At 38.0% G+C, this 24,562-nt stretch overlaps 4 protein-coding genes and 1 pseudogene across 5 annotated transcripts; 4 read left to right on the top strand and 1 right to left on the bottom strand.

The window, feature by feature from the left end:
- The first annotated feature begins 654 nt into the window (after positions 1 to 654).
- Positions 655 to 3,502, top strand: LOC117916734 (G-type lectin S-receptor-like serine/threonine-protein kinase LECRK3). The gene has a single exon (XM_034832884.1). The coding sequence runs from the start codon at positions 898 to 900 to the stop codon at positions 3,310 to 3,312; it is 2,415 nt and encodes an 804-aa protein (XP_034688775.1). The 5' UTR covers positions 655 to 897; the 3' UTR covers positions 3,313 to 3,502.
- A 1,177-nt stretch (positions 3,503 to 4,679) lies between these two features.
- LOC117916009 (G-type lectin S-receptor-like serine/threonine-protein kinase LECRK3) lies at positions 4,680 to 7,614 on the top strand. Its single transcript, XM_034831805.1, has one exon. It carries the CDS (start codon positions 4,957 to 4,959, stop codon positions 7,405 to 7,407), a length of 2,451 nt encoding a protein of 816 aa, XP_034687696.1. The 5' UTR covers positions 4,680 to 4,956; the 3' UTR covers positions 7,408 to 7,614.
- An 809-nt stretch (positions 7,615 to 8,423) lies between these two features.
- LOC117916010 lies at positions 8,424 to 11,337 on the bottom strand (annotated as a pseudogene).
- A 3,652-nt stretch (positions 11,338 to 14,989) lies between these two features.
- Positions 14,990 to 17,773, top strand: LOC117915542 (G-type lectin S-receptor-like serine/threonine-protein kinase LECRK3). The gene has a single exon (XM_034831113.1). It carries the CDS (start codon positions 15,206 to 15,208, stop codon positions 17,612 to 17,614), a length of 2,409 nt encoding a protein of 802 aa, XP_034687004.1. The 5' UTR covers positions 14,990 to 15,205; the 3' UTR covers positions 17,615 to 17,773.
- Positions 17,774 to 21,918: 4,145 nt separating this feature from the next.
- LOC117916171 (G-type lectin S-receptor-like serine/threonine-protein kinase LECRK3) lies at positions 21,919 to 24,562 on the top strand. 2 transcript variants are annotated; one of them, XM_034832068.1, is made up of 2 exons: positions 21,919 to 23,374; positions 23,462 to 24,562. In XM_034832068.1, the coding sequence occupies exons 1-2, from the start codon at positions 22,042 to 22,044 to the stop codon at positions 24,445 to 24,447; spliced, it is 2,319 nt and encodes a 772-aa protein (XP_034687959.1). In that variant the 5' UTR covers positions 21,919 to 22,041; the 3' UTR covers positions 24,448 to 24,562. The 2 variants fall into 2 exon arrangements, with proteins under 2 accessions (XP_034687959.1, XP_034687958.1); XM_034832067.1 differs by having other exon boundaries at positions 21,919 to 24,562.

Raw genomic sequence — 24,562 nt, 5'->3', positions numbered from 1 at the left:
TATCGAGAAAAAAGGGAATTCCAATACATCATCACCTAAGAAAATTCAATGCAATGTGGAAAATTCAAAGTCTCCTATGGGAATTGAAACCATTGGGTGGGAGTACAATCATGTTGTTAAAGCATGGAAAAATGTGTCCCCAAGATTGTGACTAGGATTGGAGATGGGTCATATCAGGTCAGATTCGTATCGGACTAAGTCTAAATATACATAACAATCATCTGAAGTGTTTGTGTGGATCGTATAAATTGTTGGAATCTAGCTATTCCAAATATGAATAAAAATTTCACAGTATATCAAGTATCTTACTACAGTTTTATAATATGATATATCCAGAAAAAAGGGAATTCCATTACATCATCACCTAAGAAAATTCAATGCAATGTGGAAAATTCAAAGTCGGGAAACTATGGGAATTGAAACCATTGGGTGGGAGTACAATCATGTTATTAAAGCATGGAATATCATTAGTCATGTGTCCCAAGACTGTGACAAGGATTGGAGATGGGTCATATCAGGTCAGATTCGTATTGGACTAAAGTCTAAATATACATAACAATCATCTGAAGTGTTTGTGTGGATCATATAAATTTTCATTTTACAGTTTTGTTTGATTTGAAGTCATTGGATTCTTCATCAGAAACTGACAGAGGGATGAAGAAGACAGAACCTACAAAAGTTGCAAAGCTAACTGCCACCATTTATTCTTTTGGACCAATATGGAAGACTTACAGGTGACTTTAGTCACTGAAATTGGTGCTTGGAAGCAAAATTTCCAGCATATATGGATAAGATTTTCTTAATATCCGAGGCTTTCATGGGAAATTTCATCATTCCCTCCACCGGTTAAGCTTGAGAATTTTTGGTTTTTGGCTCAATCTTTGTAATCCAAATTCTATGGCAACTACACTGGCTTCTCATTCTCTAGGCCATTGTCTTCTGCCTCTGCTGCTGCTGCTTCTGCTTCTGCTACTGCTGCTGTTAGTTTCGAGTGATGCTCAAATTTCTCGTAACTTTACTTCGGGCTCATCCCTCATTGCGAGAGACAACAATTCCTTTTTGGCGTCCCCGAATGGTGATTTCGCTTTTGGATTCCAACAGGTTGGAAGTGGAGGCTTCTTGCTAGCTATTTGGTTCAACAAAGTACCTGAAAGGACCGTAGTTTGGTCAGCCAACCGCGATAGTCTGGTGCAAACTGGATCCAGAGTTCAACTTACCACTGATGGAGAATTCATGCTCAATGACCCTAAAGGTAAACAGATGTGGAAGGCTGATCTGAACAGTACTGGAGTTGCCTATGCAGCCATGCTGGACACTGGAAACTTTGTGCTTGCAGGCCACAATTCCACCTATCTGTGGCAGAGCTTCAATCATCCAACAGACACAATATTACCCACCCAGATACTGAATCAAGACAGCAAACTTGTTGCTCGTTTCTCGGAGGTGAATTACTCAAGTGGAAGATTCATGCTTATATTGCAAACTGACGGGAATCTTGTGCTTTACACTACTGATTTCCCAATGGATTCTGTAAATTCTGCATATTGGGCAACTGGCACTGTACTCGGCGGGTTTCAGGTGATCTACAATGAGTCTGGTGACATATACCTCATAGGGAACAACAGGAGAAAACTCAGTGATGTACTGTCAAATAAAGAACCAACAGGAGAATTCTATCAGAGAGCAATTCTTGAATATAATGGAGTTTTCAGACAGTATGTCTACCCGAAGTCTGCTGGCTCAGGTGCTCCTATGGCCTGGTCCCCTTTATCCGCATTCATACCTGAAAATATCTGCACAAATATTACCGCTAGTACAGGCAGTGGAGCTTGCGGGTTCAACAGCTACTGCACACTAGGAGATCATCAGAGACCTATTTGCAAGTGCCCTCCTGGTTACACCTTTTTGGATCCACACAATGAAGTGAAGGGATGCAGACAGGACTTTTATCCAGAGATTTGTGATGAAGGATCTCATGAAACAGGTAGGTTTGATTTTGAAAGGATGACAAACGTGGATTGGCCAACGTCAGATTATGACCGATTTCAACTATTTACTGAGGATGATTGCAGAAAAGCTTGCTTGGAAGATTGTTTTTGTGCGGTTGCAATTTTCAGAGATGGGGATTGTTGGAAGAAGAAAATCCCTCTTTCAAATGGGAGGTTTGAGTCTACTAATGACCGAATAGCTCTCATTAAAGTAGAGAAGAAGAATTCTTCTTTCCCACATGGAGGTGAAGGTTTTAAGGACAAGCATGAGTCCATTCTGATCCTTGCTGGATCAGTGCTGCTAGGCAGCTCGGTGCTTCTGAATGTTCTTCTCCTCCTAGCAACTGCTACATTCATCCTCCGCTTGTATTGCAGAAAACCAGCGATCATTGAACCACAACAAGTCATGGTGGGAAGAAACCTACAAAGTTTCACTTACCATGAGCTGGAGGAGGCCACCAATGGATTCAAGGATGAACTAGGAAAGGGGGCTTTTGGAACAGTCTACAAAGGGAGCTGCAATGGAAATCTGGTTGCAGTAAAAAAGTTAGAAAGGATGGTGAAAGAAGGAGAGCGGGAATTTGAAACAGAAGTGAGTGCGATCGTCAGGACAAATCACAAGAATCTAGTCCAACTTCTGGGGTTCTGCAATGAGGGGCTACACCGGCTTCTAGTATATGAGTTCATGAGCAATGGCTCCTTAGCAACCTTCCTATTTGGAAGTTCAAGACCTAAATGGCACCAAAGAATACAGATTATCCTAGGAACTGCAAAAGGCCTTCTGTACTTACATGAAGAGTGCAGCATCCAGACCATACATTGTGACATCAAGCCTCAAAACATTCTCCTGGATGACTCCTTAACAGCAAGGATATCAGACTTTGGATTGGCTAAGTTTCTGAAAACAGATCAGACGCGAACCATGACTGGAATCAGGGGAACCAAAGGCTATGTTGCCCCTGAGTGGTTCAAGACAGTGCCCATTACAGTCAAGGTTGATGTTTACAGCTTTGGAATTGTGTTGCTTGAGCTCATATTCTGCAGGAAGAATTTTGAAGTGGAGGCTGAGGACAAAAGTCCAGTCGTATTGGCTGAATTGGCATACTATTGCTACAAAGAAGGGAAACTGGATATGCTACTGGACAATGATGAAGAGGCACTGGAAGACATGGAGAGGCTGGAGAAGTTTGTGATGATAGCATTTTGGTGCATTCAGGATGATCCACATCAAAGGCCTGGAATGAAGAAAGTCACTCAGATGCTTGAAGGAGCCATTGAAGTTTCTTCTCCTCCAGACTCATCCTCATTTACCCTTTCAGTTTGATGCTTTCCATATAGGCATATAGATAGATAATAATGATGGCAATTCACTTATTTTGGATTGTTGGTACTGTACTTCAGTTTTTAGTATCAGACATCATGAAGATATCAAGTTGTAATGTATAACTAATGTATGGTTTTGCGTTATTCTCTAGTCAATTATCAAGTTTTTAGTATTGTTTGGTGTCTGATTATATCCAAATCTTGCAAGTCCAGGTGATTGGAAGGCAATGACACCTTTCGATATACAGTCTCAAAAAATATTTCTTGATGTGAGTCTGATATGTATTGTTAAAACGATAAATTAACATGGTATCAGAGCTTTGGTTTCTATGAATCCCAAGTTCGACTATCTATATTCTCTTATTGTCATCTATTTTTTCTTTGATCCAAGTGTATGGGTTTGCCATGAAGAAAAGTGTTATACTAATATACAATGTTAGACCATTATCTAATAACTAAGTGTTTTGGTTCTTTACTAGCTTGGCCTGATATTGGTGCTAGCTATACTAGACGTCTCAAGTTTGAGTTTATCCATCTATTTATTTCCCCATTTATTTTTAGGAATATTTGATTAAAAGAGTTAAAATATGATTTTATTTTACATAAATGATGTCCACTTTTTCAAAACAAGCAAAATGATCTTTTATGGACAAAAATACCTTTCATCAAATTTTTTATACTCATTTCATATTAAAACATTTTTTATAAAATAACATAAAGGGCATTTTGGTCTATTTGAGGTTCTTTTTGCATTTCAAACATGCGAATGTTTTAGCTTTTTAGCATAAACATTTCTTGTTACCATGTGATATGTGGTCATAAAGGTCTTGATTTTAAATATCTTTGTATTGTTCTCCCATTTCTGCCTTTCCATTCGCTATCCATTCTTTTTGATCCATTATTCTTATTTTTTTGGGGTTAAACTAGAGGTCTCGAGTTTGAGTCTTTCTATCTAATTATTCTTCTAGTTTATGGGATCTTAGTGTGGAAAGGTGTGAGCCTGATATACTTTGTTGGCTAAGCTTGTATACAATAAATTTACTTCATATGATTCATCATCATATTCAATTTGTAATGATGTTCTACAATTGAGAACTCGCTTTCAGGGTAGTTTTAACCCACTACAAACCAACCATTCAATGAATAGAAATGTGGAAAAGTCGGACCAAAGTTTTGTTGAAAAGGCACCAGGAAAATTTGGGAATTGAGGCCATTGGCAGCAGCCTAGAAAAATCAGAGGACAACCGTGTCAATGATGCAAGAAAACCACTGCTTGAGTAATGACAATGTTATCTAAATTTTCATGGAAACTTCCCACTGTGCCATGCCTTCAACCTTATCTCAAGGGTTTGTGTGGATCTTATAACTTCCATTCAACATCTTCTGACAATGACTCAGACCAAGAAAAGTTGAGCAGCTGCCATGCACCATTCATGTCCTTTTTTGGATCATTGAGGAGACCTGCTGTTGACTTAAAACTCACTACAAGTAAACAAATGTTGAAGAAGTAACCCTGCAAATTTTCCAGCACATGTGAAGAAAATTTCCATGGAAAATTCAGTGTCTCCCACCAGTTGCAGCTTGAGAGATTCTGCAGTTTCAGTTCAATCTATGTAATTCAAAGTTATCAGTTAGCTTTCCCAGCATGGCAACTTCATTGCCTAGTCATTCTCTATGGTATTCACTTCTGCTTCAGCTGCTGCTGCTGCTGCCTTTTCTGAGTGTTGCTAAAACTCCTGTGAAGTTTACTTTGGGCTCATCCCTCACTGCCATAGACAACAGTTCGTATTTGGCATCACCATCGGGTGAATTCGCTTTTGGATTCCAACAGATTGGAAGTGGAGGGTTCTTGCTTGCTATTTGGTTCAACAAAATACCTGAAAAGACCATAATTTGGTCAGCCAATGGCGATAATCTAGTGCTAAGAGGATCCAAGATTCGCCTTACCAGTGATGGTGAGTTCATGCTGAATGACCCAACAGGCAAACAGATATGGAAAGCTGATCCAGTCAGTCCTGGAGTCTCCCATGCGGCCATGCTCGACACTGGAAACTTTGTGCTGGCAAGCCAAGATTCCACCCTTCTATGGGAGAGTTTCAATCATCCAACTGACACAATATTACCTACCCAGATCCTGAATCAAGGCAGCAAACTTGTTGCTCGGATTTCGGATATGAGTTATTCAAGTGGGAGATTCCTGTTTACATTACAAGATGATGGAAATCTTGTGCTTTCCCACAGGGATTTCAGAAAGGGTTCTACCAGTACTGCTTATTGGTCTAGCCAGACAGAAGGTGGAGGCTTTCAGGTTATCTTCAACCAGTCTGGCCATGTCTACCTTTCAGGGAGAAACAGCAGGATACTCGATCGGGTGTTTTCCACTGCAGCTTCCACAAAAGACTTCCACCAGAGAGCAATTCTTGAACATGATGGAGTCTTCAGGCAATATGTCTACCCAAAAAAAGCTGCTGTTTCAAGTGCCGGTAGCTGGCCTATGACCTGGACCTCTTTGGCCTCAATAGCAACAGAGAAAATCTGCACCATCATCAATGCAGAAACAGGCAGTGGAGCTTGTGGCTTCAACAGCTACTGTATTTTGGGAGATGATCAGAGGCCTTATTGCAAGTGCCCTCCTGGCTACACCTTCTTGGATCCACATGATGAAAAGAAGGGATGCAAGCAGAACTTTGTCCCACAGAGCTGCAATCAAGAATCACGAGAAACCAATGAGTTTGATTTTGAAAATATGAAAAACGTGGACTGGCCGCTGGCAGATTATGAACACTTCAAAGAAGTAACTGTGGATTGGTGCAGAAATGCCTGCTTGGATGATTGTTTTTGTGCTGTTGCCATTTTTGGAGATGGGGATTGTTGGAAGAAAAAAAACCCTCTCTCAAATGGGAGGTATGATCCTAGTAACGGAAGATTAGCTCTGATTAAAGTAGGAAAGGGTAATTTTACTAGGCCACCAAACTGGGAAGGCTTCAAGAAGAAAGATCGGTCAACTCTAATCACCACTGGGTCTGTGCTGCTAGGTAGCTCAGTTTTTCTGAACCTTCTCCTCCTCCTAGCAGCAATTATGTTCATCTTCTACTTGAATGACAGAAAATCAAAGGCTGTCGAACCAAGGCCAGCCATGGAAGGAGCCAACCTAAGAAGTTTCACTTACAGTGAGCTAGAAGTGGCTACTGATGGATTCAAGCATGAAATTGGAAGGGGAGCTTTTGCAACAGTTTATAAAGGGACGCTAGCCCATGACAATGGGGATTTTGTTGCAGTCAAGAGGTTGGACAGGAAGGTGGTAGAAGGAGAGCAGGAATTCGAGACTGAAGCAAGTGTAATTGGCCGGACAAATCACAAGAATCTAGTCCAGCTCCTGGGGTTCTGCAATGAGGGACAACACCAGCTTCTTGTATACGAGTTTATGAGTAATGGTTCTCTATCAGCCTTCCTATTTGGAAAATCAAGGCCAAGTTGGTACCACAGGATACAGATTATCCTTGGGACTGCAAGAGGGCTCTTGTACTTACATGAAGAGTGCAGCACCCAGATCATACACTGTGACATTAAACCTCAAAATATACTCCTAGACGACGGTTTCACAGCAAGGATCTCCAACTTTGGATTAGCAAAGCTTCTGAAGTCTGATCAGACTCGAACGATGACTGGAATCAGGGGAACCAGAGGGTACCTTGCCCCTGAGTGGTTCAAGACAGTGCCTATTACTGTCAAGGTTGATGTTTACAGCTTTGGAATTCTGCTGCTGGAGCTCATTTTCTGTAGGAAGAATTTTGAGCTAGAGCTGGAGGATGAAGATCAGGTGGTATTGGCTGATTGGGCATATGATTGCTACAAAGAAGGGAAACTGGATCAGATACTGGAAAATGATAAGGAGGCATTGAATGACATAGAGACAGTGAGGAAGTTTTTGATGATTGCATTCTGGTGCATTCAGGAGGATCCATCTAAAAGGCCTACCATGAAGACAGTCACTCAGATGCTTGAAGGTGCACTTGAAGTTTCTGTTCCTCCAGATCCGTCCTCATTTATCAGTTCAACTTGCTTCATTTCCACTCCAGGAAGTAATGGTGCTTGATACTGGTCTGCTGGTGAAAATGGATTTAGTAGCAAGTATTATATAGATATCCAGTTATGTTGTACTTAATCTATGGTAAGCCATGGTTTTGAATCTTTATCTACTTCAACTAGTAGTCGTGTTAAATATCGATATTTGTAAAATTATATTTTCCTCTGGTCTAAATTATAGTATCAATATTGTGATATTTTTCATTTGAATCTTCAATCAATAGAATCATCACTCAAGTTCAGGAAATTGGAAGGCATCAACACTAATACAGATCATGGTCTCAAGCCATCAACTGACTCCAAAAAGTTCAGGAAAGAAAAAAAAAAAAAAAATCCAAAAATCAGTAGCAGACAGAAACATACTGTAATCCAAAAATCAGAATTGATACATGTTATGTGATTGAAAATTGAGTCTAAAACATGAACAAGAAATCAAAATTTGATCAGCCAGTTATGCAAATGGCAAACCAAAATAACATCTGAATAGAGATTACTCAGACCCAAAACCTTCTATGCAAGTCCCTCTGTGCATTTTCAATATCTGAATTGAGGGATAATATATTGTGATAAGAATACATTCAATACATAGGCAATAGTGGAAAATTTTACTGAATCAAAACCTGCCATACAAGTCCTTCAGAGCACTTTTCATCTCAGAATGTAGAGCTGGTGGCAAAGGGAAATTAATCTGCCAATAAGGATACACTCTGCAGTAAAACAATAAATTCATCTTAGACCAATACTAAATAGAGATATTCATTTCTTTTAGCCTTGATGGTAACCAAGCTCAAGCCTGCTATCATCAGTGAACTCCACTTTAGATCCCCTGTTCAGCAGGCTGATTTCCATCTGCATATTGGACTATGGTCTTCTGGGGTATCATGTTTTATCATCTTGAAGGTAAGATCAGATCCTCTTTGTCCAGCTGGTGAAATCACCAGGAGGAAAACAGCTAAACATGAGAGCAGAAGAAACAACATGAGAAGAGCAAGAGAAGTGAATTTGTTCTGATATTTTGCTGCTCACTTGATGAACACTGACTTTTGAGTCCTCTTAGAATAGAAGTGATAAAAAGAACGCAGAACTTTACCAATCCAAAGGGAATAATAACCCTAGATTGATTACTTAATACACTTAGGCACAACATCTCCACATTATTTCTTTCTACATACCAAAAGTACAACACCAGCAATCTAATACACCTTATTCATTATCAACCAATATTACATGTCTATTTGGAAAGCAACAAGCTGAGCTGGTCAATGAGGGTGGGTCTGGAGGACAGGAACTTCAGTGGCTCCTTCCAGCATCTTCATGACTGTCTTCATTGTCGGTCTCTGAGATGGATCCTCCTGAGTGCACCAGAATGCTACCATGACAAACTTCTCCAGCCTCTTCATGTCATCCAATGCCTCCTGATCATTTCCCACTAATAGATCTAATTTCCCTTCTTTGTAGCAATCAAATGCCCATTCTCCCAATACCATCTGCTTTTCATCCTCCACCTCTGGCTCGAAATTCTTCCTGCAGAAGATTAGCTCTAGCAGCACAATTCCAAAGCTGTAGACATCAACCTTGAATGTAATAGGCACCTTCTTGAACCACTCAGGGGCAGCATACCCTTTGGTCCCCATCACTCCAGTCGTAGTTCCAGTCTGATCCATCTTCAGAAGCTTAGCTAATCCAAAATCAGAAATCCTTGCTGTTAAAGAGTCATCAAGGAGTATATTCTGAGGATTAAAATCACCGTGAATAGCCTGGATGCTGCACTCTTCATGCAAGTACAAGAGCCCTCTTGCAGTTCCTAGGATAATCTCCATTCTTTTATACCAACTTGGTCTTGAATTGCCAAATAGGAAGGTTGCTAAAGAGCCATTGCTCATGAACTCATACACAAGAAGCCGGTGTTGCCCCTTATTGCAGAATCCCAGAAGTTGGACTAGATTTTTGTGAATTGTCCGGCCAATTGCACCCACTATTTTTTCAAATTCCTGCTTGTCTCCTTCTCCCACTGCTCTGTCCAGCTTCTTGACTGCAACAAGATTTCCATTATCATGGGCTAGAGTACCTTTGTAAACTGTTGCAAAAGCCCCAGTTCCCAGTTCATCCTTGAATCCATCAGTGGCCTCTTCTAGCTCATCATAAGCGAATCGTTTTAGATTTGTTCCCAGCATGACCAGGCGTGATTCATCAATCATAGGCTTTCTCTGATTTAAGCGGTAGATGAACATGGCAGTTGCTAGGAGGAGAAGAATGTTGAGAAGCACTGAGCTACCTAGCAGCACTGATCCAGTGAGGATTAGAGTAGCCTGATCTTTACCTTCACTTCCAAGTGGGAAAGTAGAATTATCCTTTCTTACTTTAATCAGTGCTATTCGCCCGTTACTAGAATCAAACCTCCCATTTGACAGAGGGAATTTCTTCTTCCAACAATCCCCCTCTCTAACAATGGCAACAGCACAAAAGCAATCATCCAAGCAAGCTTTTCTGCACTCATCCTCAGTAAATAGCTGAAATCGGTCATAATCTGACAATGGCCAATCCACGTTTGTCATCCTCACAAAATCAAAGTCACCTGTTTCATGTGATCCTTCACTGCAAATTTCTGGAAAAAAGTTCTGTCTGCACCCCTTCACTTGATCATGCGGATCCAAGAAGGTGTAACCAGGTGGGCACTGGCAATAAGGCCTCTGATCATCTCCCAGAGTACAGTAGCTGTTGAACCCGCAAGCTCCACTGCCTGTCCCTGCTGTAATTGCTGTGCAGATGTTTTCAGGTATGAAAGAAGACAAACTGGACCACCCACCAGCCCTTGAGCCGGCAGTTTTTGGGTAGACATATTGCCTGAAAACCCCATCATATTCAAGAATCCCTCTCTGGTAGAAGTCTGGAGTTGAAGCCTTATTTGGCAGCACTTCATTGAGTATGCTTCCATTCCTCCCTATAAGGTAGATGTTACCCGACTGGTTGAATATCACCAGAAAGCCACTGCCTACAGTGTCACTTTCCCAGTAAGCAAAATTTGCAGAATCCATTGGGAAATCAGTGGTGTAAAGCACTAGATTCCCATCAGTCTGCAGCGAAAACATGAATCTTCCCCTTGAGTAGTTCGTTTCTGAATAACGAGCAACAAGCTTACTGCCTTGCTCCAGTATCTGGGTGGGCAATATAGTGTCTGTTGGATGATTGAAACTCTCCCACAAATAGGTGGAATTCTGGCTTGCAAGCACAAAGTTTCCAGTGTCAAGCATGGCTGCATACGCGACTCCAGGACCGATCAGATCAGCCTTCCACATCTGCTTGCCTTTCTGGTCATTGAGAATGAACTCTCCATCAGTGGTGAGTTCAACTTTGGATCCTCTTGGCGTTGGATTATCGCTGTTGGCCGACCAAATTATGGTCTTTTCAGGTACTTTGTTGAACCAAATAGCTAGTAGGAAACCTCCATTTCCAATCTGTTGGAACCCAAAAGCGAAATCACCAGATGGGGATGCCCAAAAGGAATCGTTCTTCTGAGCAGTAAGGGAAGAGCCCAAGCTAAACTTCCCAGAAGTTTGAGCATAGCTTGAAACAGGTTTCAGCAGAAGAAGCAGAAGCAGAAGCAAATAGCAGAGAGGGTGATTACAAGGCAGTGTAGGTGCCATGTTAAGAGAGCTAAACTACAAAGACTGAACTGAAACTGAACCTCTCAAGTTGTAACTGGTGGGAGGAAGAGGAGCTATGAATTTAATATCCATGGGAATTTTCTTCTCATGGGCTAGAAATTTAGCAGATTTCTTTAACAAGTACTGCTGTCTTAGATCATCGTCTTCTAGTGACTTTACTCGAGTATGTCACCTCATTGGTCCAAGAAAAAAGAATGGTGCACCTTGGCTAGACAATTCTTGTAGGTTTTAGTCTTAGTCAGCTGGGTCACTGTGAGTAATGAAAATCATATATACAGGCTTCAAACTGAATGAAAATTCATAGCATCCACCCATAAAATTCAGATAAGGTTGCAGACTCGCAGGTAGGGTACATGAAGATCCAATGGAAATTTAGAAACTACTGTTCATTACTTGAACTTTGGCCTTTAGTTGTAGCTCTGAGGCAAATGTTCTGTCTCTTTCGGTTCATCTTGGACATTAGCAACCAATATGTAAATACACTAGCATCCCATCAGTGGAGGATCAGCAACTCTTAAAGAGTTTGTTTGCCTGCCATTTTGGAAAGCGCTTCTAGCGTAAAGAAATATTTTTGAAGAAAAATAAGACCTTTGATAAAATTTTAAAAATACTTTTAAAAAATTTAAAAATTGTTTGCAGTGCTTCATGAAAATTAAAATTAAGCTCAAGACATATCTTCAAAAAGAACTTTATTTAAAAATAGGAAAATGTGAGGGAAAGAAAAGAGAGAGGAAAAGTAGAAAGAAAGAAAAAATGAAGGAAAATAAAAAATTGGTTTAGGTTATATTTGGTTATTGAAAATTATTAAGGAAAAAAAATGTTAAAGAAAATGATTTTTTAATGTTTGGTTTTAACATAAAATATAAAAATATATAATTAAAATTAGTTAAAAATCTATACATTTTTTAAATTATTTAATTTTTATCTAGAATAAGAAAATAAGAGAAATGAGTTTAAGATAGCATATGAAATAATTTATTGATTTTAATTTTTTTTTTAAATTTTTCTTCACTTTAATTTTTTTTTTTTTAATTTTTCTTCATTTTTTTTATTTAACTTTTTCTTTTTATTTTCTTTCCTTCGTATTTTCCCTCACATTTTTAGAGAACCAAATATAGCCTTAAACTCAATAAATTATTTTTATAGACTTCTTAAAACTCATTTGACTTATTTCTGTTTATTATATAAAGATTAAATAATTTAAAAATATATAAATTTTTAACAATAATTATATTTGATTTTCTTTTGTATTTTTCATTGTAAAACTAAATATGAAAAAATCATTTTTCTTAACACTTTTTATTTCTTTAATACTTTTTGACAACCAAACATAGTTTTAATGAAAGAAAAATATTAAAGGATTTTTTTTTTCATATTTGATTGTCTTATAAAAAAATTCCAAAGAAAATTAAATATAATTAAAATCAGTTAACAACTTATATATTTTTAAATTATTTAATCTTTATATTAAATAGTAAAATTATATATAAAAATAATTTATTAACTTTAAATTTATTTTTTATTTTTCTTTGTTTTAACTTCCTTTTACTTTTAGGTTATGTTTGATTACTGAAACATAACGAGAAAAGAAAATAATTTAATTTTTATATCAAAAAATTAAAATAAATAAAATGAGTTTGAAGTGGTATATATAAATAATTTATGGACTTAAATTTATTTTTCACATTTTCTTTTCTTTTACTTTTCTTCTATTTTCTTTCCTTTATGTTTTTCTTTCACATTTTCAAGAACCAAACATAGCCGTGGTCTTCATTTTATTTTTTTTTTAACATTTTCTCTTAAATTTTCTAGAAATTAAACATAACCTAATGTTAATTAATTTTCCAAATTTGTGTATTGCTTATGTAATTTTGATTCGTTCCATCGACTATAGGTTGGATTCATCTTTGATCACTAGTATCTTTCTTTGATAGATCAAATAGAAGAAAATTATTTTATTTATTTATTTATTTATTTATTTTTATCATCCTTATACTTTTGAGAACCAAAGATAATTTTTCTTTGGTGCCCGGCTGGCTGGGGGCGGCTCCAAGACTCTGGACTTTTCATTAAGATTGAGACAATGACACTAGGAAAGGGTCATATATGTACTCAAGGAATAGCTTCATTTGTATTTGTTAATTGATTAGATAAGTGTTGGTATGATATTTCATTCAATAAATTATAAGGTGGGTGGAGTTATTTTCAAATTGTATCTATAAACCCTTTTTTATTAAATATTTTTTAAAGAATAGAAAATAATTAATGTTAGGCTTAGTTTTGATACACTTGTTTTTTTTTAAATAAAACTTCTATGTAAAAAGTAAAAACCTGAAAATCATTAAAAATAGTCTTATGTGACTGGTTCTGTAAAAAAATTGAATTTATCCCCCATCTGTATGAAAATACTCATCGAGTAATTAAGAAAAGTTACTCTTTATCCGCTTAAACAGTCCAATATAAAAAGATTTTGCTTATGAAAGTATTTTCGAGATTACGTCACCTGCTTCATTTGTAGTGCCAATGAAAGCTTTGATGCCAACAATGTTAGTTCAAGAACACAAAGATAAAACAATCATACATACGGTACACGAGGTTTTAACGTGGTTCGGCCAACCATGCCTACGTCCACGGATGAGAGATAATGATTCCACTATACAATAGAGAATATTACAGAGGACAGAACCAGATACAACTATTGGGTTCCCAAAACATCCCATGTTTCCCCACTCCTTGTATCCATACCTTACTACGAGTCATCTCGCTCCACCAGGTACCTCCCGTTCTTCCTCACATCTCTATCCACCTTGTATAGTCTATACAGGCCCATCTCCATCTCATAACTTTTTTCCCCTCATGACCTAGAATATTTATAGAGATATTTCCAACAACCTTCCTTATTCTATAAGGAAGTCTAATATTACAATAATATATCAACCTAGAAATATTCTATATAATATTCTTTACAAAAAGGAATCTATACTAATTAGGAATTTGGGACACTTCCTAACATCATTAAATAATGAGATGTAGGTACAAAGCAAAATGATTAAGGTACAATACAGTGAAATTTAAATATAAAATAATGAAATTAAAGTCATAAAGTAATGAGATTGGAGTTCAAAATGATAAGCCCAATTGATAATGATGTGATTTTACCTTTTAGACTGAAATCATGAATTTATGGAGTAGATTGACTAATTTTGAGGGTATTATTTGTAATTTTGTGAGTGTTTTTACTACTTTTAGAAGTGGAATTACATGTCCTGGGTGAAGGGACGGGTTGTGACAATTTACCTCTATATTCAACAATTTCTTTGTTACTTCATTTTCTTCAATTTTATGAACAAAATTTTAATTTTTCTATGGTATTAATAAATAAATTTTATTTTATTTTTTCAAATTGTGGCTTGTGATTTTCTTTATGAAATAAATATATAGATATTTTTATAATTTTTCTTTAATACAATATTTTTTTTAAAAGATAATATTTTATTTCAATTAAATAAAAAACTCTTACTTTTTTTTAATCTCTACATTAGGTAGTCTCTTAAAAATAAGAAAAAGGAACTTCATGTAAATCTCTTTAATGCCCCTCTTTAATGCCCCACAGAAGGTTTGGACTGGGTCTCCAAAAATCCACCTCTCCCCTTGGTAACCAAACATCTTTACTTTGAATGATCAAAATTTTGAATAATTTTTTAGAATATTAAAAATTTGTTTGATGGTGATTTTAAAAAACATTTTTAATATTTTTAATATTTCAAAATTTTTATTATTTAAGTATTAAAAATATTAAAAATATTTTTTAAAATTATTGTGAAACACACCTAAATGAACGGCAACTATCAATGATTTCTGTACAAACAGTGACAGGCAAGACCATGACCCAAAACTGCTACTAAATTTCCATGGCTGGGACGCACCAATAATCATCTGTCGGCCATGAGTTGACTCTCTTTAAGTCAGGTCCATGGAAGATGATGCAGGGAAGGAAAAGTGGAATCGGCCTGCAACCTTCCCAGGAATTAAATTTTCTTTCTAAAAAACTTTCATGGAAAATCCATCATTCATTATAACTGTTACAGCTTGAGAGATTATCTTCCAGTTCAATCTTTGTAATTCAAGCTAGTTTTTCCCAGCATGGAAAATCCTCTGCGCTATTTGCTTCTGCTTTTGCCTCTTCTGCTGCTGCTGCCTGTTTCAAGCGTTGCTCAATCTTCTGGGAACAATATCACGTTGGGCTCATCCCTCACTGCTCGGGACAATGATTCGTGGGCATCCCCATCTGGAGAATTTGCTTTTGGATTCCAAGAGATTATACCTGGAGGGTTCTTACTAGCTATCTGGTTCGACAAAATACCTGAAAAGACCATAGTTTGGTCAGCCAATGGCGATAATCTAGTGCAGACAGGATCCAGGGTTGAGCTTACCAGTAATGGTGAGTTTGTGCTGAATGACCCATCAGGGAAAGAGGTTTGGAGGGCTGATTCTGGGGGGACTAAAGTCAGCTATGCAGCCATGCTCGACACTGGAAACTTTGTGCTGGCGAGCCAAGAATCCAGCAATCTGTGGGAGAGTTTCAATCATCCAACAGACACGATCTTACCCACCCAGATACTGAATCTAGGCAGCCAACTTGTTGCTCGTTTCTTGGAGACGAATTACTCAAATGGAAGATTCATGTTTGCGTTACAAAGCGATGGGAATCTAGTGCTTTACACCACTGATTTCCCAATGGATTCTAACAATTTTGCTTATTGGTCTACTAAGACAATGGACAGTGGATTTCAAGTGATCTTCAACCAGTCTGGCCGCATCTATCTTATAGGGAGGAACAGAAGCATACTCAATGATGTACTGTCAAATGAGGTGAATATGAGAGAGGATTTCTACCAGAGGGCAATTCTTGAATATGATGGGGTTTTCAGGCAATATGTCTACCCAAAATCTGCAGCCTCAGGGACTATGGCCTGGTCCTCCTTGTCCAAATTCATACCTGAAAATATCTGCACGAGCATTGGAGCAAGTACCGGCGGTGGAGCTTGCGGGTTCAACAGCTACTGCAGACTGGGAGACGATCAGAGACCCAGTTGCCAGTGCCCTCCTGGTTACACCTGGTTGGATCCACTTGATTCTTTGGGTGGATGCAGACAGAACTTTGTACAGCAGAGATGTGATGCAGGAACACAAGAAGCGGGCCTGTTTTATTTTTCAGAGATGCTGGGTGTGGATTGGCCGTATGCCGACTACCAACATTTTAAAGGTGTAACTCAGGATTGGTGCAGGGAAGCCTGTTTGGGTGACTGTTTCTGTGCTGTGGCCATTTTCAGAGATGGGGACTGCTGGATGAAGAAAGTCCCTCTCTCAAATGGGAGGTATGATCTTAGCAATGAAAGAAGAGCTATGATTAAAGTGAGGAAGGATAATTCTACCTTGCCACCCATAGATGAAGGTTCGAAGGGGAAGGATCAGTCAACTTTGATCCTCACTGGATCGGTGCTGCTCAGTAGCTCAGCGTTCTTTAACTTTCTCTTCGTCCTAGCAATTGTTCTGTTCATCCGCCGCTGCAAGCACAGAAAAACAAGTGTTCTTCAGACATCCCCAGCCATGGAGGGAACAAATCTCCGGAGCTTCACTTACGAAGAGCTAGAAGAAGCCACCAATGGATTCAGAGATGAACTGGGGAGGGGGGCTTTTGCAACAGTTTACAAAGGGGCTCTACCCCATGATGATGGAATCAATTTGATTGCAGTGAAAAAGCTGGAGAGGATGGAGAAAGGAGGAGACAAGGAATTTGGGGCAGAAGTGAAAGCAATTGGCCGGACAAATCACAAGAACCTAGTCCAACTCCTGGGGTACTGCAATGAGGGGCAACACCGGCTTCTAGTATACGAGTTCATGAGCAATGGTTCTTTGGCAACCTTCCTATTTGGAACTTCAAGGCCAGATTGGTGTAAAAGAACACGGATCATCCTAGGAACTGCAAGAGGGCTCTTGTACTTGCATGAGGAGTGCAGCACCCAGATCATACACTGTGACATCAAGCCTCAAAACATACTTTTAGATGACTTTTTAACAGCAAGGATTTCAGATTTTGGGCTAGCCAAGCTTTTGAAGACGGATCAGACGCGAACCATGACTGGAATCAGGGGAACCAAAGGGTATGTTGCCCCTGAATGGTTCAAGACAGTGCCTGTTACAGCCAAGGTTGATGTTTACAGCTTTGGGATTGTGTTGCTAGAGATCATTTTCTGCAGGAAGAACTTCGAACCCGATGTAAGGGAAGAAAGTCAGATGATCCTGGCTGATTGGGTGCAAGACTGCTACAAAGAAGGGAGATTGGATTTGCTGGTACGAAATGATGAAGAGGCATTTGGTGATATGGAGAAACTGGAGAAGTTTGTGATAATAGCAATATGGTGTACTCAGGGGGATCCATCTCGAAGACCCACCATGAAGAAAGTTGTGCAAATGCTAGAAGGAGATGCTGAAGTTTCCATTCCTCCGGACTCATCTTTCTCATCTGCCAGTAGTTCAATCCAATTCTAATTTCCATTTGGGTATGCATTTTCGGTTTCTTTTTAGTGACAAATAAAGGAGACAGTTATGTTGTGCTCCCAGCATATGAATAATCCATATGGTTTTGGATCATTTTTTACATCAACCTCTGCTCATCTCTCAATTCAAATTATTATTCCCTTTGAAGAAGTTAAATTTTGGCTATTTTTATCCAATCAATAGTTATTTACGAACTAGCAACAAAAATAAAAGTCACTAAGAGTCCATTTGATAGTGTTTTTAAAAATTACTTTTAATTAGCCTAAAAAGGGTTTTGACAAAATTTATGAAACACTTTTAAAAATTATTTATGGTATTAAAAAATCACTTGTAGTGTTTTTTTTTAGAAACACTTAGATTAAAAAGTATATAATTTGATTAAATAAATAGTATGGTTAAGAAAAGAAATAACTTAACTCTTACTACATCATGCAATATTTGGCATAACCAAATTTTTTGACTTCCATTAACCTCTTTGTATATGCTCCATAAGATGGCATCACTTGAATCACCTTCTACTTACAGGTTAAAGATAAGAAAATGTTAGTGTACTAATTGATACCAATCGAATTGATCATCCCAACCATCCAAATTGTATGATGAAATCTAAGTTAATGAATATAGATACAAATAATGGGATTAAAGTACAAAAGAATGGAATTGTATATGAAGATCAATATTATATAAAAGAATGTGACCAAAATACAAAGCAGTGTTTGGACTTGGACATAAAACAATGAAACCTATTTGTGTACATGGGACATTATAATTGGTTTTGTTTTTCGCTACGTACCAATTCGATATTGTAGTGAGACCCTTAAATATATCCATGACCTTTGCCTTATAATTTTATGTGTGATATCTAAGAAATGTGTAATTTGATTTGATAAGAAGGGAAAGTTTTCTATGCCTTATGGGAGTAGCATATGGATTAGCCTTATCACAAAATTATGTGGTAAATAAGATGTGTTTTATAGACTTGAAATTGCAAGAAAAGGTAACCCACAAGGAGTTCTTTAGTGAAAGTACCATGGCAACCTCATGGAGTGGAAAAAGCTATATTATAGTTATCCTAGGCTTTTCATAGGTTTACTCTTATAAATTAGAAGGAGAAGTTCTTTTTTTTTTTGCTTGCAGGCAAGGGGATGTAATACTTGGTTATTAAAAAAATTTAATTTTTATGCTTAATGTTAATTAGATTGAATTTAGATATTAAAACTAGTTTAAGGTTGATAATTTTAATTATAAGTTAGGCCCAATTTAAGGCTAAGTATAATTAATTGATGGCTTAAGTTTGTGCGTTAAGGATGTGGGACCTAATTACAATTATGAGAACTTTAAAAGGATGGATCATTTAGGAAATCTTAAAAAGTAAAAAGTGAGGGGACTTCAATGTAAAAAATAAGTTGGTTTGTATTAGCTCTAGGGCATTGCTCCAAAAGTATTTAAGAAACTAACAACTATAATAAGAAGTCTTACTTAGAAGAAGTCTTGCTAAATTTAAAGACAATTTTTCAGAAAAGTAATTGTAATTAGATTGGTTAAATAAATTCCACGCCATCTATGTCATGTCAAATTTTGTATGTTGACCCCCTTTCTTGTGTGTAGATATTATTATTTTGAATTTAATGTCTATATAACTTTAAAACATGTTTACATAGTTAAAAGGAGTCCGTTATATATAAAATATAAAAGACTTCTCTTCCTAGTTGATATGGTATCTCATCAATCACCCTCTCTCTCATGCATATATGACTTTCTTGTTACATTCCATGGTACAAAATTCATACATTAAGAAGTTGATCATTGTAGGTGGTATGGTGCAATGGCATGGGACATGATGAGGTCATCATTTAGGCTATAAGAACTCATTTAGATATGGGATGATTATGAGAACTTATTTAGGTTATAAGGAAAAGTTCTTGACAATTTATATACAATGTTTTCCTCTAAACTATATAAACATATTTTAAAATAACTAGGTTATTTAAGGTTTGAACTCGAAGAAGACGATATTTATACAAAAGGAAGAGTGTCATTACAAATTGAATACCTCATTAAATTTGGAAATTTGAAATCTATCTGTCCTCATTTTGTCCACGTAGGACAAGACAAGAACATTTTGTCCACATGTGTGAATGATTATGAGATCTAATGTCATGTGCGACACATGATCAGAAGTTTCTAATATTTCATATATAGTGAGATCTCCTTATTTGTGTTGATGTGTTTTAAAACTTCGAGATCCATAGACATTAAGTCCGAGACACAAATCAAAACAATCCTTCATCAAATGTGGGAGTGTATAAAAGCTAATCCTCCACATATGGAAGTTTGTCCAATCCTACAATTCCATAGGATATGAGAGTTTGTTTGGAAGGGTTAGAGGAAATAGTTGTGAGATCTTATATTAGTTATTTAGGGAGATAATTTTTTAATATTTTATATATGGTAGACTTTTTTTTAGCCATATAGCCGTATTTTAAATTCACGCAGACCTTAAGCTTAGAGTAGATGATATTTAAATATAAAGGATATATTCATTACAAATGGTACTATAGTTAGATATAAAAGTCTTTTTTACTGGTCTTGTGGGATCCCATATTAGTTAGGAAGAGAAGTTCTTGACACTTCATATGTAGAGAACTCCTTTTAATCATATATAGATGTGTTTTCAAGCCATGCAAGCCTTAAGTTGATATCGGTCAATATCTACCAAGAGCATATTATTACAAATTGTTTTTTAGTGATTTTTTAGGCAAGTTGAATCTAGCCTTAGAAAGAATTAGATCGGCAGAATTATTTGACATTTAAATTTGATTTAAGTTTATGGTAAATGGAGTTAATCAAGAGCAAGAATGAGCAAACTCCACTTGTTATTACATCATTGTTGGACAACCCTACCTCAGATGCCCATACACCCCCTATGCTCTGTTCCCATTGTTTGAGATCTGAAAGCAGGGAAGCTTGGCCATATTGCAAGGGGCCTGTACCATCGCCCAGCTGCATGCTACAGAAAACATGTGCCACGACCATGGAACACACACTGAATTTGTGCAGAGTTGTATAGTTTTTGCTACCTTGCTGCTAGAGAACAGTTCCTTGTATATCCAATTTCTCTATGAAATTGTGGAATCCCAAGAAAATAAAATGGAGAAATTCAGTTCAATTTGGAAAAGTCAGACTTCTAGAAGAGTCGAACAACTTAGGGAATGAAAATCTTAAAATTCAATGCAGAAAGGTTTGGAAAAGTTATTAGCCATGTCTGAAGTATATTTTTGACATTGTCAATGCCCCTGAAGTATATTTTTGAAGTCTATGAACTATTTTGACCGGAAACTACCTTAATAAACTCTACAAGACCAATTCATAAGGCATTTTGTTGAGGCTAGAAATTTCCTCAACAGCGCATAGATTAATCTGTGTTGATGCTTGTTGCAACCATTCTGGATGGCGGTCAAGGTTAAGGGATCAGCCAACAAGGCTTATATCATACTCTAATCAATCTCTAGTTGCGTAATTTTCAAATTCGGTTCATTTTTTTATCAGTTTTGTTGGGTGCAACAAAGTCACTTTTGAACTTGAGAATGAATCATTCAAATGACAACTCTTAGAACAATTTATAGGATACGATGTTAAATGTTAATAAAAAGTTAACTTCTGGATACCAATTGACTTCCATGATCCTAGAATTCATATCAGAGTCAAGGATTATGATTCAAGTCATGAGAGCATCATGTTAAGATGCAGCAACATCACTTTAGGGATAGATCACCCAAAACTCTTAAAACAAACTTATGTGGTATGGTGTTGAATGCTATAAAAAGTTTGGCCTATATTAACCGGATGCCTATGGGTTTTTCGAATGAGATGATCAAAACCCCTGATCCAACAATTGATATTAGAGCCGAGAATCACGGTCAAGTCATGGGAGTGTCATGTTGGTGCACAATAATGCTGCTACAGAATGATGACTCACTCAAACGACAACTCTTAGAACAGGTCTAGAGGGCACGATGTGGAATATCTTAAAAAGAATTGCTGGCCTACCTCACTGGCAATTGGGTTTCAGCCAGAAATGCTTCTGTTGCGTACTCTGCATTAATGTCCCCATCCAAGGGTGGTTCAGCACAACAAGCAATCCATAAACAAAGCAAGTAAATACATTCTAACTCTGAAAAATCAAAGTTTGAAATCAAGTAAATACATGGCAGCTTCAAGTCGAAGAAAGTTTGGAACCATTAGGAGACTAATTATTAGAACAAGTCAATGGAAGAAAACAAATTGAAAACCATCTATAAAATTTTCAAGCACACCTGAACAAAATGGAGATTTCATCATTTCTCTAGTGATTTACAATCTAGAGATTTTCGCTTAAATTCTTGAAGTTCATGTCTTTGTAAGCTTATCTTCCTGCAATGAAAACTGCAGTACCTTATTGTCTCTGCTGGTTGCCTCTCCTCCTCCTCCTCCTCCTCCTCCTGCTCCCAGCGTCGGTTGTTGCTCAAGCTTACAGTAACAAAACTCTGGGCTCGTCCCTCACAGCAGGAGACAATGAATCTTGGGCATCAGAGTCTGGCGAATTCGCTTTTGGATTCCAAGAGATTGGAACTGGGGGTTACTTGCTGGCTGTTTGGTTCAACAAGATATCTGAAAAGACGGTAGTTTGGTCAGCCAATGGGGGTAATCTAGCGAAAAAGGGATCCAAAGTTCAACTTACTAGTGATGGAAATTTTGTGCTGAACGATCAGGAAGGTGAAAAGATATGGCCGGTTGATTCTACCATTACTGGTGTGGCCTATGCAGCCATGCTCGACAGTGGAAACTTCGTGCTGGCAAGGCAGGATTCCATTAATTTGTGGGAGAGTTTTGATAATCCAACAGATACCATATTGCCCACACAGGCACTGAATCAAGGCAGCAAGCTGCTTGCTCGTTTATCAGAAACGAATTACTCAAGTGGAAGATTCATGTTTATACTAGAATCTACTGGAAATCTGGCGATGTACACCACTAATTTCCCACAGGATTCTGAAAATTATGCTTACTGGTCATCAAAGACTACTGGCAGTGGCTTTCAAGTGATTTTCAACCAGTCTGGTTCCATCTACCTTATGGCGAGCAATGGAAGCAAACTTATGGATGTGCTTACAAATGAAGCTTCAACAGAAGACTACTACCAGAGAGCAATTCTTGAATATGATGGAGTTTTCAGACAATATGTCTACCCAAAGTCTTCTGGCTCAAGTGCTGGGAGGCCTATGGCATGGTCCTCTTTAACCTCGTTTGTGCCTGACAATATCTGCACAAGTATCAGGGCAGAGACAGGCAGTGGAGCTTGTGGCTTCAACAGCTACTGCACAATGGGAAATGATGACAGACCATACTGTCAGTGCCCTCCTGGTTACACCTTCTTGGATCCACAAGATGATATGAATGGATGCAAACAGGACTTTGTACCAGAGAGTTGCAGTGAAGAATCACAAGAGAAGGGTCTGTTTGGTTTTGAAGAGATGACGGATGTGGACTGGCCACTGTCAGATTATGGGCATTTTACAGAAGTAACAGAGGATTGGTGCAGACAAGCTTGCTTGGATGATTGTTTTTGTGATGTTGCCATTTTTGGAGATGGGGGGGATTGTTGGAAGAAGAGAACCCCTCTCTCAAATGGGAGGACTGAGTCTAATAATGGACGAAGAATTCTGATTAAAGTACGGAAGGACAATTCTACTTCGGAACCCAGAAATGAAGGTAAAAAAGATCAGTCGACTTTGATCATCACAGAATCTGTGCTGCTAGGTGGCTCTGTTTTTCTGAATTGCCTCCTCCTCCTAGCAGCTTTTATTAAGAGAAAGTCAAAGACTCTTCAGCCACACCAGGCCATGATGGGGGCAAATCTACAAAATTTCAGTTACAAGGCGCTAGAAGTGGCTACTAATGGCTTCAAGGATGAACTGGGAAGGGGAGCTTTTGCAACAGTTTACAAAGGGGCTCTACCCCATGATGATGGAATCAATTTGATTGCAGTGAAGAAGCTGGAGAGGATAGAGAAAGAAGGAGACAAGGAATTTGGGGCAGAAGTGAAAGCAATTGGCCGGACAAATCACAAGAACCTAGTCCAACTCCTGGGGTACTGCAATGAGGGGCAACACCGGCTTCTAGTATACGAGTTCATGAGCAATGGTTCTTTGGCAACCTTCCTATTTGGAACTTCAAGGCCAGACTGGTGTAAAAGAACACAGATCATCCTAGGAACTGCAAGAGGGCTCTTGTACTTGCATGAGGAGTGCAGTACCCAGATCATACACTGTGACATCAAGCCTCAAAACATACTTTTAGATGACTTTTTAACAGCAAGGATTTCAGATTTTGGGCTAGCCAAGCTTTTGAAGACGGATCAGACGCGAACCATGACTGGAATCAGGGGAACCAAAGGGTATGTTGCCCCTGAATGGTTCAAGACAGTGCCTGTTACAGCCAAGGTTGATGTTTACAGCTTTGGGATTGTGTTGCTAGAGATCATTTTCTGCAGGAAGAATTTCGAACCCGATGTAAGGGATGAAAGTCAGATGATCCTGGCTGATTGGGTGCAAGACTGCTACAAGGAGAAGAGATTGGATTTGCTGGTAGGAAATGATGAAGAGGCATTTGGTGATATGGAGAAACTGGAGAGGTTTGTGATGATAGCAATATGGTGTACTCAGGAGGATCCATCTCGAAGACCCACCATGAAGAAAGTTGTGCAAATGCTAGAAGGAGCTGCTGAAGTTTCTATTCCTCCAGACTCATCTTTCTCATCTGCCAGTAGTTCAATCCAATTCTAATTTCCATTTGGGTATGCATTTTCGGTTACTTTTTAGTGACAAATAAAGGAGACAGTTATGTTGTGCTCCTAGCATATGAATAATCCATATGGTTTTGGATCATTTTTTACATCAA

This window comes from Vitis riparia, chromosome 6 (assembly GCF_004353265.1).
Source record: "Vitis riparia cultivar Riparia Gloire de Montpellier isolate 1030 chromosome 6, EGFV_Vit.rip_1.0, whole genome shotgun sequence".
Lineage (NCBI taxonomy): Eukaryota > Viridiplantae > Streptophyta > Magnoliopsida > Vitales > Vitaceae > Vitis > Vitis riparia.
The sequence above is the reverse complement of the archived record's forward strand: the minus strand, read 5'-3'. Positions and strand labels throughout refer to the sequence as shown.

Excerpts from the sequence above, each read along its gene's own strand:
- LOC117916734 (XM_034832884.1), top strand. The coding sequence starts at position 898 with ATGGCAACTACACTGGCTTCTCATTCTCTAGGCCATTGTCTTCTGCCT.
- LOC117915542 (XM_034831113.1), top strand. The coding sequence starts at position 15,206 with ATGGAAAATCCTCTGCGCTATTTGCTTCTGCTTTTGCCTCTTCTGCTG.
- LOC117916171 (XM_034832067.1), top strand. The coding sequence starts at position 22,042 with ATGAAAACTGCAGTACCTTATTGTCTCTGCTGGTTGCCTCTCCTCCTC.
- LOC117916009 (XM_034831805.1), top strand. The coding sequence starts at position 4,957 with ATGGCAACTTCATTGCCTAGTCATTCTCTATGGTATTCACTTCTGCTT.